Genomic DNA, 15,439 nt, shown 5'->3' with positions numbered 1-15,439 from the left:
CTAAGGCACTCCAGAACTTGTTTGGGAGTTATGAAGATAGCTATAATTTGGTACCTAAGCTTTGTAACCAAGTCTTGATCAGTAACCCTGGGTCCATTCATGAAATATCAGAGAAGGACGATGGTCGTTTATTGGGTTTGTGTGTTGCTTTTAAAGCCTCATTGGATGGATTTGTTAATATATGTTTGCAGACCCATTATTAGGTTAGATGGCTGCTTTTTGAAAGGAAAATTTGGTGGTCAATGTCTCAACATCATTGGGTTGGATGGTGATAATGGGTTATTCCCTATAACTATGTACATTTGCGGAGAGGAGTGAGAAATCTTGAAAGTTGGATTTCATTTCTTGAGCATTTAGCCCCATATCTGAATATGCACCCTTTACCACTCATGATAGTTTCCGACATACAGAAAGGACTTGTGGGAGCAGTTTGGAGATGTTCTACCATAGGCCTCGTGATAGATGTGTTTCGCATTATACATGTATCAAAACTTTAAAGAAGGAACACAAGGGTAGTCATCCGAAAATTTAGCTTGGGATGCTGCGAGGGAATATAAATTGACAGATTTCAATAGAGCCATGGAAAAGCTTGAGACTGAGGACAAAGATGCAAAAGCTTGGTTAGACAACGCGGAGCCTGTGCAGGCATGGGCTAGGTCACAATTTGACCATACATCTAAGAGTGATCACATAACAAACAACTTCTTGGAATCATTCAACAAATGGATTTTGAAGTTGAGGGACAAACCGATTGTGACTTTCAATGATGGGTTGCATATTACATTTATGAAAAACATTTATGATAGGAAACAGGTTGCAAATGAATTGGGAGAGAATGAGGTTCTTCCAAGGGCGAAGAAACTTATTAAGTATGTCAAGTTGATTAACAATTACACATTCTTTGAGGATCATCAACTGATAATGTGTATATGGTGAGGACTCAATATGGAACTAGGTGGGAGGTAAACTTGGTGACCAAAGAATGCAGCTGTATTAAATGGCAATTGTCAGGACTCCCTTATGTACATGCACTGGCTGTCTTACATCCCATGAGGTGTGATTGGGTGGACTACACTCATCCATATATGAATGTCAGAGCATACAAGGAAACTTATGTTGTTTATATTAGACCAATGGTTGATCTCAATGACTAGGACAAAAATGTAAGTATTTCTTATATCTATATATTTGATTTTATAGTTGCTGAAAGATTTTTCACATGTATTTAAAATATTGGTCATATTTATTTTTTGAGTTACTTTTTATTTTATTAGCCTAAATTCCCAGAAGGTGATCCCCAATGGGAACCTATTATAGTTCTATCACCACCATTTGTTAGAGGCATTGTCAGACCTAAGAAAAATAGGAAGAGGGCCCCGGATGAACCTGCACCTATTGAAAAAGTAAGGCATTGTAAATGTTGCAATGGAACTAACCACAATTCTAGGACATGTAAAGGTGTTCCTGCTCTTAAAAAGAAATATACAAAGAAAGGTACATTTGATTATTACCCTAAAAATAATTCGTATTATAAGTTATATATCATTGTTACTCATTTATTGTATTTGTGCAATGCTTACATGTAAAAAGGGTGCCTCCACTAGTAGCAATGAACTAACACCTATAGCATTAGCACATCAGCAACAACAACCCAAAGCAAAGAAAGCAATGCAAAGAAGGTAACAACAACCCATAGCAAGTAGCCCAAAGCAAAGAAAGAACGAACAAACAACAACAACGCAGCAAAGATGATTAGCTCTCAAATGTGCATTTTATTACCCGTATTTTACTGCATTACAACCTTTCTTACGCTTAACGAAAAGACAACTCATAGCTTTTACTACCTTTTTCAGGTTAAGGAGTATTTCAAACCAGTTATTATAAAAGTTGCATCTTAGCACCAAAAGAAGCCTTAATCACGCTTATTATAAAGACTAGAAGTTGCTATGGAAAAGTGCTGAAAAATTCAAAGTCAACAGTAAAAGTTAAATGTCAAGGTCAAAGGTCAAAGCCCTCAAATCAGAAGACCAGAGATGGAGGCCCTTATCTCAAAATATGATGACTTTCTCCCTAAACCTACCTTGGTCAAGAAGAAACCAAAAAGCAAAAGTGAAGTGTGAGGTGTCTAGTTTGTAATGGAGAAGGGCAAATCTGTAAAAGGCAAAAGTAGGGGTATATAAACTAAAAGCAAGGGAGAGAGAAACCATCCATTGTCGTAGGATCCAAATCATTTGGTTTGTTTAATTTCTTGTCTAGTTTTTCAATACATGAATAATTGAGAGTAGAACTTTGATATAAAAAGCTAGAAATTATAGTTTACTTCGTCATAGTATCTTTAGCGTAAGTAGGAGTAAAAGCATAATTTTCATCTTATCAAATGGCGCCGCTGCCATCTTACTTGCCTTTAGAAATAAATTCCATTAGTTTTTCAATTCTACAAACAGCCCAATTCACCCACCCACCCACCCTATTGTTTGCACCTGTTTTGTTATTTCTGGCACTATTCCTGAATTCCTGACTGTGTTTCTGTTTCCTGCAATAGGTTTCTCAATACAAGGTCTCACAACAGCTCTTGGACTCATGGAAAACTTACTGGAAAAGTTTGAAGTTGTAAAGTGCAAACTTCGAGCGCGACGCCTCTATATTTGCACTATCTTGGAGCACACACATACGCCTCGACCTCTAGTACACTTGAATTGCATTTTCTCTAGTTCCCTGCTTTGAATTTTTTACAAAGCGACGCGACGCCTCAAGAAATAAGCCCAATTTCCGTGGTTAGTTATAGGTCATATTTTAGTTCGGGAATATTTGATGGTTCGGTGTTCCAAGCTTCTACCGGACAATCGAGTCGTGATTGAAGATGCTATTCATAAGCGTGCAAGGAGACATTCAGGTTCTCCTTATTTCACTCCTCGTTTCTTCTATCAGAGGAGTTTAATTCTAGTATAATCAGGCTTGTTTGAATGCTATTCTTGTTTCTTTTATATTGGACTTAGCCTTGCATGAGATTAAGGTCTAGTACGAAAAAATCATCTAACGTTATCTATCGTAAACGTCAATGCACACATCTATCTAGAATATCACACATTACACCTGCATCAATGGCTGAAGAAGCAGAGACTCCTCTTTCTGATTTTTACAAAGCCTTAAACGATTGCCCTAAGTCATGCCCTAAGATCCAAATTGGGGATTTTCAATTCCCTAATATTTTAATTTGTTACCAGTTTTTCATGGTTTAGACCACGAAAAGCCTTATCAGCATATGTGAAGGATAGAACAAGTTCTCACTACATTCCGTCATCCTAACGTAGGTTTTGAACAAATTAAACTTAGGGTGTTTCCTTTCACCCTAGCTGACAAGGCAACGTCTTGGTTAATTGCCCAAACGCCTAATTCCGTGGACTCATGGACCGGACTTGTTCAATTATTCATGGAACAGTTTTACCCACCATCAAGACAGATGAAATGATTCAAAAGATTCATTTCTTCTACCGTAACCCTCATGAATCCTTTTCATAGGTCCGGAACCGGTATTAATCGATCTTTTTATAGAATGTCCACATCATAACCTTGCGAAAGACACGATTGTTCGTGCCTTTTTCAAGGGGCTTTCACATCACCATAAAGAGGTTCTTGATATAATAGTAAAGGAGCCTTAGAGGCTGGCTTATAGGTTTTAGAAGATCAATCCAAGCGTAATAATAACCGGGGCAACGATATCCCCCTGCTCAACTCCTTCTTCTTCAACAAAAAAGGTTGCCACAAGATGTTTGAGGTTAAACCCGATCTCAAGCTTAGAAGTCTAATTGAATCCCTTACAAAAGGTAGAAACCATTTCATTCACCACCATAGCCTACTCTGTCATGAACATCAACTCTCTTCCATGTAATTTATGTTTTAGTCTTGAGCATACCAACTCATATTGTCCTCTTGTCTATGAACAACCACCCTACAAACATTAAAATGGTCGCTCCTTTAATAGCATTCCTAACGCACCTTGAGACAAAATCCCAACTTCAGGTTGGCTTAATAATCAACCGTTATACCTCCGGGATTTAATAATCAAAATGTTAGGCTAGCAAACAACTACAACCCAGTTCCACCAAGACAAGTACAAGGACCGTAATTATAATAATTATAATAATAATATAGGTATCGTCCCCGATTAATAACAACTATCACAACCCACTCGTTAATAATCAACGTGAGATAGTTCTTGTCACACCACCTGTAGCCACTACACCTTCACAACCGGATCATTTTGATGCATACATGCAAGCTCAACAACAAATTCTACAATCCATTCAACAATCCATACAACAGTTAACCCAAGATAAAGCTCAACCAAAAGGTATATTTCTAGGTCAAGCTATACCTAATCCTAAAATGCCAAACACAACCTTTGAAGTAATCGGTAATCCTAGTAACGAAAATTTAAACATAGGTGAGTTAAATGCCATCACCACCCTCTGTTATGGTAGAGTGGTTGATAACGCCGTAACTATGCCCGTCGATACACCACAAGTGGTCATTGAAAATGAAACCTTACTAGATACCAAAATAGAAATTGAAGATCCTACACCTGTAGAAATATTAGTTAAACCACAACCCAAGAGGAAAGCGGCCAAGGATAAACATAAGGTTAATAATCCTATTGACCCATATGTTAAATATAGAGATAAACCACCATTTCCCCAGAGACTATCCATGTTAAAAACGGATACAAATTTTGATGAGATTAGGAAAGTTTTTAAAAATCTAACGATAAACTTACCTTTTCTTGAATCTATTAAAAAATTACCATAACATGCTAAGTTTCTAAAAGAATTGTGCACTACTAGGAGGAAAATAAACATTCCAAAAGACGTCCTTTTAACTGAACAATTTCCCACTCTATCTAAACATAATGGAATTGTTAAGTACAAGGACCTTGGTCGTTCTACTGTACAATGCACCTTAAGGGATACCCACACGACAACTGTTCTATTAGATTTGGGGGCGAGTGTTAACTTACTCCCTTATTACCTATATAAACAGATCGGTCTACAAGAGATGCAACCAACTAAAATGACGTTGCAATTAGCTGACCGCTCTATTAAGTATTCTAAAGGTGTTGTTAAAAATGTGCTTGTTAAAGGTTCAAGATTTTTACTACCCAGCCGACTTCGTTATCCTTAACACAGAAGTCGCTAATGACTCAGTTCATATCATCTTAGTGAGTCCCTTTTTGGCAACCACCAACGCGCTCATTAACTACCGTGATGGTTCGATGTCTATTTCCTTTGGACACCTTTATGTTGAGGTGAATGTTTTCAAAATGATGCAACAGTTACCCGATACGACTATCGATGGAGAAGTTAGCATGATCGAGAACTTAGCACAATATTATTTCAACAACATGTTTCCTGAGAATTAGATGCACCAATTCTTTTCCTTCAGAAGTTTAGACCTCGACGATGACTCCTACGTAGAGGAAGTCAACGCCCTTTTTGAGTCTACTCCTATTTTAGATCCTTCTGTAGCTCCATCTTCCGAGTTTGAAGACCTCTTACCTAAACAAGTCTTTACTACTTAGGACGAAGACCCTCTGGAAACCTTTCTACCCATTCCTCCCACCCCTGTGCTTAAACTTTTTCCTGTTGAGTTGAAATATATCCATCTTGATCCGGATGGTAGTCACCCAGTGATCATATCTTCTCAGTTATCTGCTGATGAAGAGGCACATTTGATTAGGGTGATTAGGGAACATCGTTCCGCGATTGGTAGGTCCCTAGACGACATTTAGGGAATTGACCCTAGCGTATACACACATCGCATACATTTGGAGGATAATGTAAAGACTTCATGTGAATCTTAGCATCGCTTGAACCTTTCCATGAAAGAGGTAGTCAGGAAAGAAGTCTTATGGTTACTCAATGCGGGTATCATATATCCCATCTCTGATAGCGAATGGGTAAGCCCCGTTCACGTAGTTCCTAAAAAATCGGGTGTTACCATTGTACGTAATGCTGATGGTGAATATATTTCCACACGAGTTCCTATGAAATGGAGGATCTGTATTGACTATAGTTGACTAAACGCCATGACACGAAAGGATCACTTTCCTTTACCTTTTATAGATCAGATGCTTGAACGTCTAGCTGGTCATATTTATTATTGCTTTTTAGATGGCTACTCCACCTATTTTTAGATCATTATCGATCCTGATGACCAAGACAAGACTGCCTTCACATGTCCTTTTGGAACATATGCCTATAAACGAATACCTTTCGGTCTCCTAGTACCTTCCAGTGGTGTATGCTTCATATCTTTAGTGACATGGTGGAGCACATTATGAAAGTTTTCATGGATGATTTTTCTATCTATGGAAACTCTTTTCATGGATCACTGTCTAACCTTTCTAAGGTGTTGATTGGGGTGAGGGAAAAAGAATCTAGTTTTAAACTGGGGAAAATGACATTTTATGGTTAAAAGAGGGATAGTTCTAGGTCATATTGTATCTAGTGACGGCGTAGAAGTAGATAAGGCCAAATTAGATAAAATAGTATCTCTACCTATACCACTGACTATCCATGACATTATAGCCTTTTTAGACCATGCATGTTTCTATAGGCGTTTTATCAAGGATTTTTCCAACTAAGCTAGGCCTTTAACTAATCTGCTTTTAAAAGATGTCATCTTTGCTTTCAATCATGACTGCAAACAGGCTTTTGAAACATTAAACGCCGCTTTAACATCTGCACCGATTGTACAGCCTCCTGATTGGTCTAAGCCTTACGAACTTATATGCGACGCTAGCGATTATGTTGTTGGTGATGTGTTAGGACATAAACTAGATGATAAGTCCACCGTTATTTATTATGCTAGTAAGACTTTAAATGATGCTCAAAAAAATTATACTACTACAGAAAATGAATTTTTAGGACATAATGACCTAAAAATACAACGTACTTTGCAGCTTTTTACATTAAATACAATGTATTATTTTTCTTGCCTAAAAATACAAGATACTTTCAATTTTTTACAATTGATACCATCTGTTAAGTAGACCTAAACGGAATACGATTTGGCCGTTTAAAAAAGCCCACGTGACTTGCACACACCACATTTTTTCAATTGTTTACAAGAGTACACAACTAAGTTGCCCCTCAATTCTTCCCTCCCATTCTTCCCTCCAATTCTTATTTCCCGCAATTCTTTGATGTTGAGCCTCAAATAATTGACTAACCACTAATTCTTAAGTTATGTCTTTCAGTTCGATCAACTCAAGACACATCTGTGAATGTGGATACCAAGCTGTTGTTAAGATTTCACACACTGAAAGAAACCCAGGAAGAAAGTTATGGGGTTGTCGCAATTATGGCAATGAACCCTTTTGTGAATATTTTGTATGGGTCGATCAATCTTCTTCTAGAAGTGCTGATTCAACTTTTTCATGGTTGGTTGAGTTGCAGCATCATAATACGACATTGCAGAATATCAACAACCAATTAAATATTGATGTGTTTCGTCTTGAAAGAAGGGAGTTAGAGTTGTTGACGACGCTGGGAGAAGAGAAGAAAAAAACAGAAGAATGGAAGAAGAAGTACAAAAGGATCCAGAGGTTAATAAAATTATTGGCCATTCTATCCGTTCTCCTTCTTTGGTTGATCATTTTGTTCAAGTGAATGCAATTTATTTTGGTGTTGTTATTTAGTGTCTGTTGTTGTCCTTATTTTCAAGTTGATGTATTCTGTTTTTTGTTGCAATTTAAGAGTTGTTTTGGTGTAAGAGTTGATGAAAAGGACATATGGGTTTGGTTTCTTCACTGAAGTACAATTGACTGTTGAATATTCTCAGATTGTATTTTCTTTTGAAATGTTTAATTTTTTTAATGGAAGTTGATGTAGTCCGTGTTACATGATTCTTCTGGATTTGAATTACATTTGAAGTTCTTCTTCCTTGGTGTCTGGTGCTACATTTTGCTTCATGTGAACGTACTAATATTGTACTTAGTTTAAAGTAGTGACTAACTAGCTAGATTACATGTTAAATTGACTTCAAAACCTTGGTGCATTATCCTGATTGCATTTTCTTGGATTCTTTTCATTTGTTTCTTGAAGCATTTGGTCTTTTTTGTAGATAGATCGACTATCACAATAAATCCGTGATCAGCTCGCTTCGATAATACAAGTTTTCGATTGAAAATGTTACTCGCCAAAATGTTAACTTGAAAAACATTCTAGTAATCCGCAACATAAAGAAAAAAGAAGACATACACACTAGCATTTAAACAATTCAAAAGCAAACCATGAGCCTACTTGATATAAATACACATACATAACTTAAGCAACCAATAACTCAAGCGTGCATAAGGATTCCAAGCTGCTCCCGTGCATCTTTTTTTGTCCTTGCCTTCCTTGACTTTTGCTGCAAATTTTTTAATCTCTTTCTATGATTAAGCTAGACAAAATTGCGGGTTGAACATCATAGCCGCAAAGATGCTAGAGAAAAATGGTCAACCTCTTTAGATTTTTCGCATTGTCGAAAGCGATATATGTTCCAAACTCTGTATCATGAGAAGAACCACCGAACCCACTCAAGATGATCTCCTCAAGGTGGAGGTGAGGGAAATCAAGAAGGTTTCACCATCAGTCCTTCTTTGCTTACTTCCCGTTATTAGGAAAACTCAAACAAGTATATTTTGGCTCACAAAAACGGACCGCCTGAGGTTTTGCAAGAGTGTTGAGAAATTGGTTCGCAAACTTGTAACATACCAAAAGACCAAGACTAAAGACACCAACAAGAAATTGGTTACGCAAAGAGAGAGGGTTGACAACGAGAGGCTCAACATCAAATTATAAAGGGAAGAATGGGACGGAAGAATTGAGGGCAACTTAGTTGCGTACTCTTGTAAACAATTGAGAAAATGTGGTGCGTGCAAGTCACGTGGGCTTTTTAAACGGCCAAATCAGATTCCGTTTAGGTCTACTTAACGAGATGGTATCAATTGTAAAAAATTAAAAGTATCTTGTATTTTTAGGCAAGAAAAATAATACATTGTATTTAATGTAAAAACTGTAAAAATACGTTATATTTTTATGTCATTATGTCAATTTTTAGTCGTGGTTTATGCTTTAGATAAGTTACGTCCTTACTTGGTTGGTTTAACGACCTTAGTGTATATCTTGACCATGCAGCTCTTAGGGTACCTTCTCACTAAGAAGGATGCTAAACAGAGATTGATCCGATGGATCCTTCTCCTGTAAGATTTTACCTTAGAAATTAAGGATAAACGAGAGGTCAAAAATGTAGTTGCCGATCACTTATCTAGACTAACCAATGACAATCACTACACCAAAACAGGATATTTGTAACGCACACATTTTTTAATTTGTAACAGTTTTTTACCGTTAGTGTATTTCTTCTGCCTTTTTGCCGTGAGGAATTATGGTAAAGCGTTAGTTTAATTGCCAATGAGATTTGAATTAATTTCTAACGGTTTTATGTTATTTGGTCGCGAAATTTTATCGTTAGGCAAACGTTAACAGTGTAAAAAAAATTAAAAATTAACTGAAAATTATAAATTTGGGAACGAGGGAAATTCTGGGAACAACATAAAAGCTCCTCTCGAACTAAAATAAAAGCTCCTCTCGAACTCTCTCTCAACCATCTCTGAAATCTCTAATAATCTAGGGTTTCACTGCTTGTGTTGTCTCACTGCTGTCATTTAAAAGTTAAAACTAACGAATTTTGTTTTTTTTCTTAGTAAACTAAATTCTTTACTCCACTATTGTGCAGTAATCCTGTGATCCACGAATTTTTTTAGTAGCTTTCTGGTCTTGGTTCAGTGTTTACACTACGATTTGTTTTAAAGGTATGATTTTTTTTTCCCTTTATCATATTTTTCAATTAAATCTAGTAAATTTGGTGGTCTTTTCTGCGAATGGGTAGATTTCCGACTTGTAGTTGTGCTCTTTCTTTATTTTGTAATTTTATCTTTTATTTTAATTTTAATTTTTTAGATTATGATATTCAGATATGGTATTCGTGGTGATCCCCATTCCCTGAATTTTGTGTGGTCTTGAGTCTTTTAATTCAGTTATAAATTCAATCAACCGTTAGAGTATGCCATTGTGGGTTTTACGTTTGTGTGTATCAAAGTATCCATCCTTTCTTCCATGGTAATCGAATGTTGCTTAGCCAGGAATTCACTCTAAATTTGCAACTATTAATTGACACATCAAGTGTTTTCCATTTAGTGTATAATGTTCCTATTTGGTTGTTTCTCTGATTGATTTTTTCCATTGAAGTTGTTTGAGCCCGTACTTATCCAGAAGTCGGGGTGCGAAATGTTTGTGGAGTGTTGCTTGTTGTTGGTATTTGATAAGATAATGTGCACCCAAAATGGGAAGGCAGTCGCATGTATAGACCAATGAAAACTTATCCGAGGGTTTGGGGTTTGGAAGAGATTAAGTATATCACTTAATATAAATCACTACTTCGTTTGGATTTTTCTCATTGTTTCTTGTATTATGTAGTTTTGTTTTATCTGTGGGTGAAGTTTTTCTCCAAAATTGCTTATACTTTCACAAATACTTAGTTATTTTGGAAGAAAGATATTTACCGTTTTTATAGTATGCTATCGGGACCTTGACTAGAATACATACTAGGAAACCTGTTAGATTTGCATCTTATTCGTACATTCTAGTGGTTTGTTAGTGTTGATTTTCTTTTATCATTGTTTCTTGTTACTTGAGCCAATGTGTTTGTGTCGAAAAAAGATTGTTGTGTTGTATGTACATGTCCAACTTAGAATATGTTCATGTTTTGTGGTACTTTTGCTTCAAAGATCTCTCACTTTTCTCGAGGGAAAGAGGATATCCCTCGTAAGACCCCGATAGATAATAGCTGGGTTGTTGTTGATGTTTTCGGAGAAGATCACTGTTAGTCCTTAAACTAGAGGGACATATATTGACAAAAGGTAAGATTGCTTTCATACTTAGACTTTCTCTGTTCATACATTGCTTTCATTATTTAAAGTTGGACAATAATTTATTAAAGTCGGTAAAGAGAAATAATATCCTTAGAAAGGGATGTGTATGTATTTTATTCATTTTTCTCTATATCCTTGATTATTTTTGCTGGTTTAATATATATTAAATAAAATTGGGGACTTATGTGAGGGTCTCATGCGAGTTAAACACCCACGACTTTTAATCTTCACTCAATGCTTTTAAGGCATGCATGGACTTGTTCCAAAAGGTAAGACAACAAGGAATCGAGCCAAAGGTAAGAATGTACAAGAGCTTGATTAATATTATCTTTCAGTTTGTAATCTGGTAGGTTATATAATCTAGATTGCAAGTTATTACTGATTCATTTCAGTTAGAATCACCATTAAACCAGTGTTCTTTGTCTCCCGAAAGTTTGACATTGAATTAAGGAGGTGTGTTACTAAACTGGAAATATACAAGACTTGTCTTTGCGATCGCTTCAAAGCGAGACTTCTTTGCCGGGTCTAACTTTTGCTAGAATTTGTCTTAGTTAGAGTGGGTTTTAGGATATAGTGACGTAGAATGAAAAGTTAGTTCTCTGAATCTATTTTCTAAAGGTTCCAGTTTCATAGTATTTGGATATCCGAGTCAGGAGTTACGCATGTCCAAAGATGGCATTCTAGCCTGCCGAGAAAGCCTTACCGGCCGGATTCAAGCCTTCGATTTTGTAGTAGTTAGAGTTAGATTTGTGTTTTAGTGATCTTGTCAATAAAGTTAGTGCTTTGTATCTACTTTCTAACGGCTCTAATTTCATGGTATTTGGATTTCGAAATGGAGTTACAGTTATCGAAAGGTGGACTGTTCCAACTGAAATTTCAAGTAATCTTGGACTGATTTTGAGTTAAATTTAGACATAGTTAGAGTCAAATTTAGGTATCCTCTACATTATGCAGAAAAGATAGTTCAATGTGTCTGTTTTCTAATGCACCAAGTTTCATTGTATTTAGACATCCGTGTGAGAAGTTATGTTTTATGAAATATGGCTGTAACATAAGCAAACAAGTGCTATAATGATAATCTTCACTTGTGTCGAAAGCAAGTTACTTGCTTTGAACGGGTGTACAAGGGAAGGTAAGTGGTTACTCTAATATATTCATATACACGGTTTATTAATTGTAGGCTTGTTAGAATGTTGAGTACACTAGGGATAAAAGCCTTCAATAGTTTGGTATGATATATGTCAATTTCGAATGAACCGAGATGTAGTCTTAAAATTTTATATATAACCCACATAAAATATATCAAACAGAATCTGATTGCAAGAATTGTTTTCTGAATGTGTTTTTTCTTTTAAGGGTCTTAATATTCTTAATGTGTATAAGTTCTATAAGGTATACAACTAGTTTTTTTAGTGTGATTATTTTATTGGATTTCGATTACAGATCCATAATCAACAGGTTCGAAACTGAAGGTGAATATCTTACTCTTTGGACTGGTTCTATACCTTGGAAAGTGAAGGTGAATATCTTACTCTTTGGATTAGTTCTATAGCTTTTCATTTGTATTTTAGCGATATGTTTTAATTTTCTGCCGTTACTTTGTTTACTGGTGTCATAGTGTTTTTTGGTACACCAAGTTTATATATCCATTTTTTCTTTGGCTGACTTCTATTTCCATTTCGATATGTAGTGTTCCTTTTCTTATGACTTACTCGGCATGTTTGCTCTTGCTTGTAAATTGTAATGGATCTTTGATCTTCAAGGAATCATTGAACCCAATCAGCATGGATGTGTTGTTTATCATTTTTTGTGCTAATCTGATTAGGAAATCTTGATGTTTGAAAGCCCCAATTCACACCCTCATTCATTAGACTAATAATCTTACTCAATGAATATGCTCTTAATATGCTCTTACAATAAACCTTCACAAATCACAGATTTACTCTTAATCGCAAATTTGTACTTAATATGTTGTTATCTGCAATGATACTTAATCGCGGAAATTTGTTTTAATAATCACAGATTTACTCTTAATCATAGTTTAAGGAACATAATGCTACACTGAACTATGAATTGGACTTTAAATTAGGGTGTTTTTTTTCCAAAGCTCCTCAATCGAGAAATAGCAAATCAAGTGGCTATTTGTTTTGTCTAATCACCTAAAGCGCCGTTTGTTTTTGCATGTTCTATAGATGCTTTCAATCTCGATGCAAAGTACTACTTGGTTTATATTTTCCTGTCATTTGGAGTTTGTATTACCTTTCTTGAATTCAGAATTTTCACACATGCAATAATAAATGGTATAGTCTACAAAGTTTTGGATGTCTATGTTAATTACTTTCCCTTTTCTTCTCTAAAATTATCTTTCCTGCTAGTATGCATTTGTTCCCTTAAGTTTTAAGTTGACTTTTTGTACCCTTTTTCAAGAAACCTTTACTTTTGGATAAGTGCATTCAATTGATTACAATACCCTAGCCATGAGACATGGAGATATTTGGAGAATTTGTTGGTATCATGTGTTCCTATATTGGTGCACTTATTTTACTGGTCAACTTTCATATTTTGTATATCAACTTATTTATCTATTTATTTACTATTATTTATAATATTCTGAATTGAGTTATTCTTATTGCTAGCGTGTGTTTGTTTACAAGTATGAAGTATGTGGGAAAAAATTTACTTTGAAGATGTTGGTATTGGAGTTTCAGCCTAATAAGCCCGGGGTGGCTCATCCGCCGTTTTGGCTCTTGAAGGTGGAGGTGGGGCACCGGTGATATCGAAGAAAGGGAGAGGGGTTTTGCAAGGAGGGCAACCACCTAGATGTCAAGTTGAAGGGTGTAAACTAGACCTGAGTGATGTTAAAGCTTATTACTCAAGGCATAAAGTCTGTGGTATGCATTCCAAGACTCCTAGAGTTATTGTTAATGGTTTGGAACAAAGGTTTTGCCAGCAGTGTAGCAGATTTCATCTACTCACTGAATTTGACCAAGGAAAGCGGAGCTGTCGTAGACGTCTAGCTGGTCACAATGAGCGTCGAAGGAAGTCACAACCTGGATCTTTATTTACTTCAAGGCTATGGTAGATGTCGCCATCTTTCGGGAAAAATAGCGGCCAGAGGTGGAGGCTTTCGATGGACTTTACAAGACAGCCGAGGAAGGGATGATTGGCCAATCGTCAAAACCGGCAATCAAGCAGATGGCAACCAGCCCACTCCTACCGGAAAGCTTCTTCCACACCAATGGCGGGGCGACCCAGAAAATCCTCCGGCTATTGTCTACTCTCGGTCGTCCGTCCATATCGCGCAAGGTCAAGATGGAATTGGGACGATCTTCTCGATACTAGAATACCTTCACGGTGAGTGTTTTGCGGGGTCTCGACTCGGTGTGCTCTCTCTCTTCATCCAAATCAACCATGGGGACCTCGAGCCACACATCCAATCTTGTTGTCAATAATTTGGTGAATGGTGAAGGGACATCCATGGCTCAATCTGACAACAACTCACGTCTTTGCGGTGACCAATTTCACGAAAGCAATTCATGGAGCTTTAAGGCAATGAAGTTGGTGGCGTTCGTGAAATGCCACATGACTTTTGGTCCGGGGTTTCACAATCCATGAACCATTTCTCTGGTGAGCTTGAGATAGCTCAACGGGTGATAAGCGACGCGGAACTTGGAAACTCCGGGGGCTATGGGTCTTCCACTCGTCGGTATAGCTCCGGTCTTTTAAAGGCTCTTGGCTCGCTTTCGGGATATATATCTCCGATCCTAAGGGTGGCGTCTTCCATGCATTAATTTGAACTCTATCGTAGTTTATTTTCTCTTAACTTGGCATTACCCATTATCTTTTGAACTTCGGTGTGAACTCCTAATTTGTGGGTTGTTTATAGTTGCTTAGATCGATAATTAAGCAGCTAGCCTTGCCTTTTGGACAGCATAACTTGCATTTAGGTGTTTAAATAGTTGTTTTCTGTTGAAAACTGAAAAGTGCATGTGTAGTGTCAGGACCAAAATCCTTATGCATCTGGTTATTAATCTAAACTTTTAAGTATGTGTTTTTTTCTTTGTATGAATTATGTATTGCTGGTAACATGGTCTATTTAATGAGCCATGTCTTGATGATAACCAATTTTGGTTTTCCTCCTAATAACCTATCCGTGCATTGACACCTTATAGGTTGATACTCAAGTTTCTATTCCTATAACAATCTGGGTAAACGATTATATGGGTTAGATGGCTCTTTCTCTAGGCAAGCTTTCCAGTTTGGAAGGTTTTGTGCACCAGGTATCATCATGATCTCACCCGTGGATTAGGTTCGATATACCTATTATTGAAGTTAACATTGCAAATTCTATGTAAGATGTATTTCAGTGTAGCATGCCATAAGTAGTTGGTGTCTGCGTGACTAGTTTTGAGATGGCCATCAAAGAAACGTATATATGCACTACACCAAAATTGGATATTTGTA

At 36.6% G+C, this 15,439-nt stretch overlaps 1 protein-coding gene across 1 annotated transcript; it reads left to right on the top strand.

Annotated features, from left to right (window-relative positions):
* Nucleotides 1-12,046: 12,046 nt before the first annotated feature.
* Nucleotides 12,047-14,590, top strand: LOC147473493 (squamosa promoter-binding-like protein 14). Its single transcript, XM_086587376.1, is given in 4 exon segments — nucleotides 12,047-12,107; nucleotides 13,729-14,053; nucleotides 14,357-14,415; nucleotides 14,418-14,590. Coding segments are annotated over 4 exon segments (618 nt in total).
* The last annotated feature ends 849 nt before the right edge of the window (nucleotides 14,591-15,439 follow it).

The sequence above is a fragment of the Coptis chinensis genome, unplaced genomic scaffold (assembly GCF_015680905.1).
Source record: "Coptis chinensis isolate HL-2020 unplaced genomic scaffold, ASM1568090v1 utg2425_pilon_pilon, whole genome shotgun sequence".
Classification (NCBI taxonomy): Eukaryota; Viridiplantae; Streptophyta; class Magnoliopsida; order Ranunculales; family Ranunculaceae; genus Coptis; species Coptis chinensis.
The sequence above is the reverse complement of the archived record's forward strand: the minus strand, read 5'-3'. Positions and strand labels throughout refer to the sequence as shown.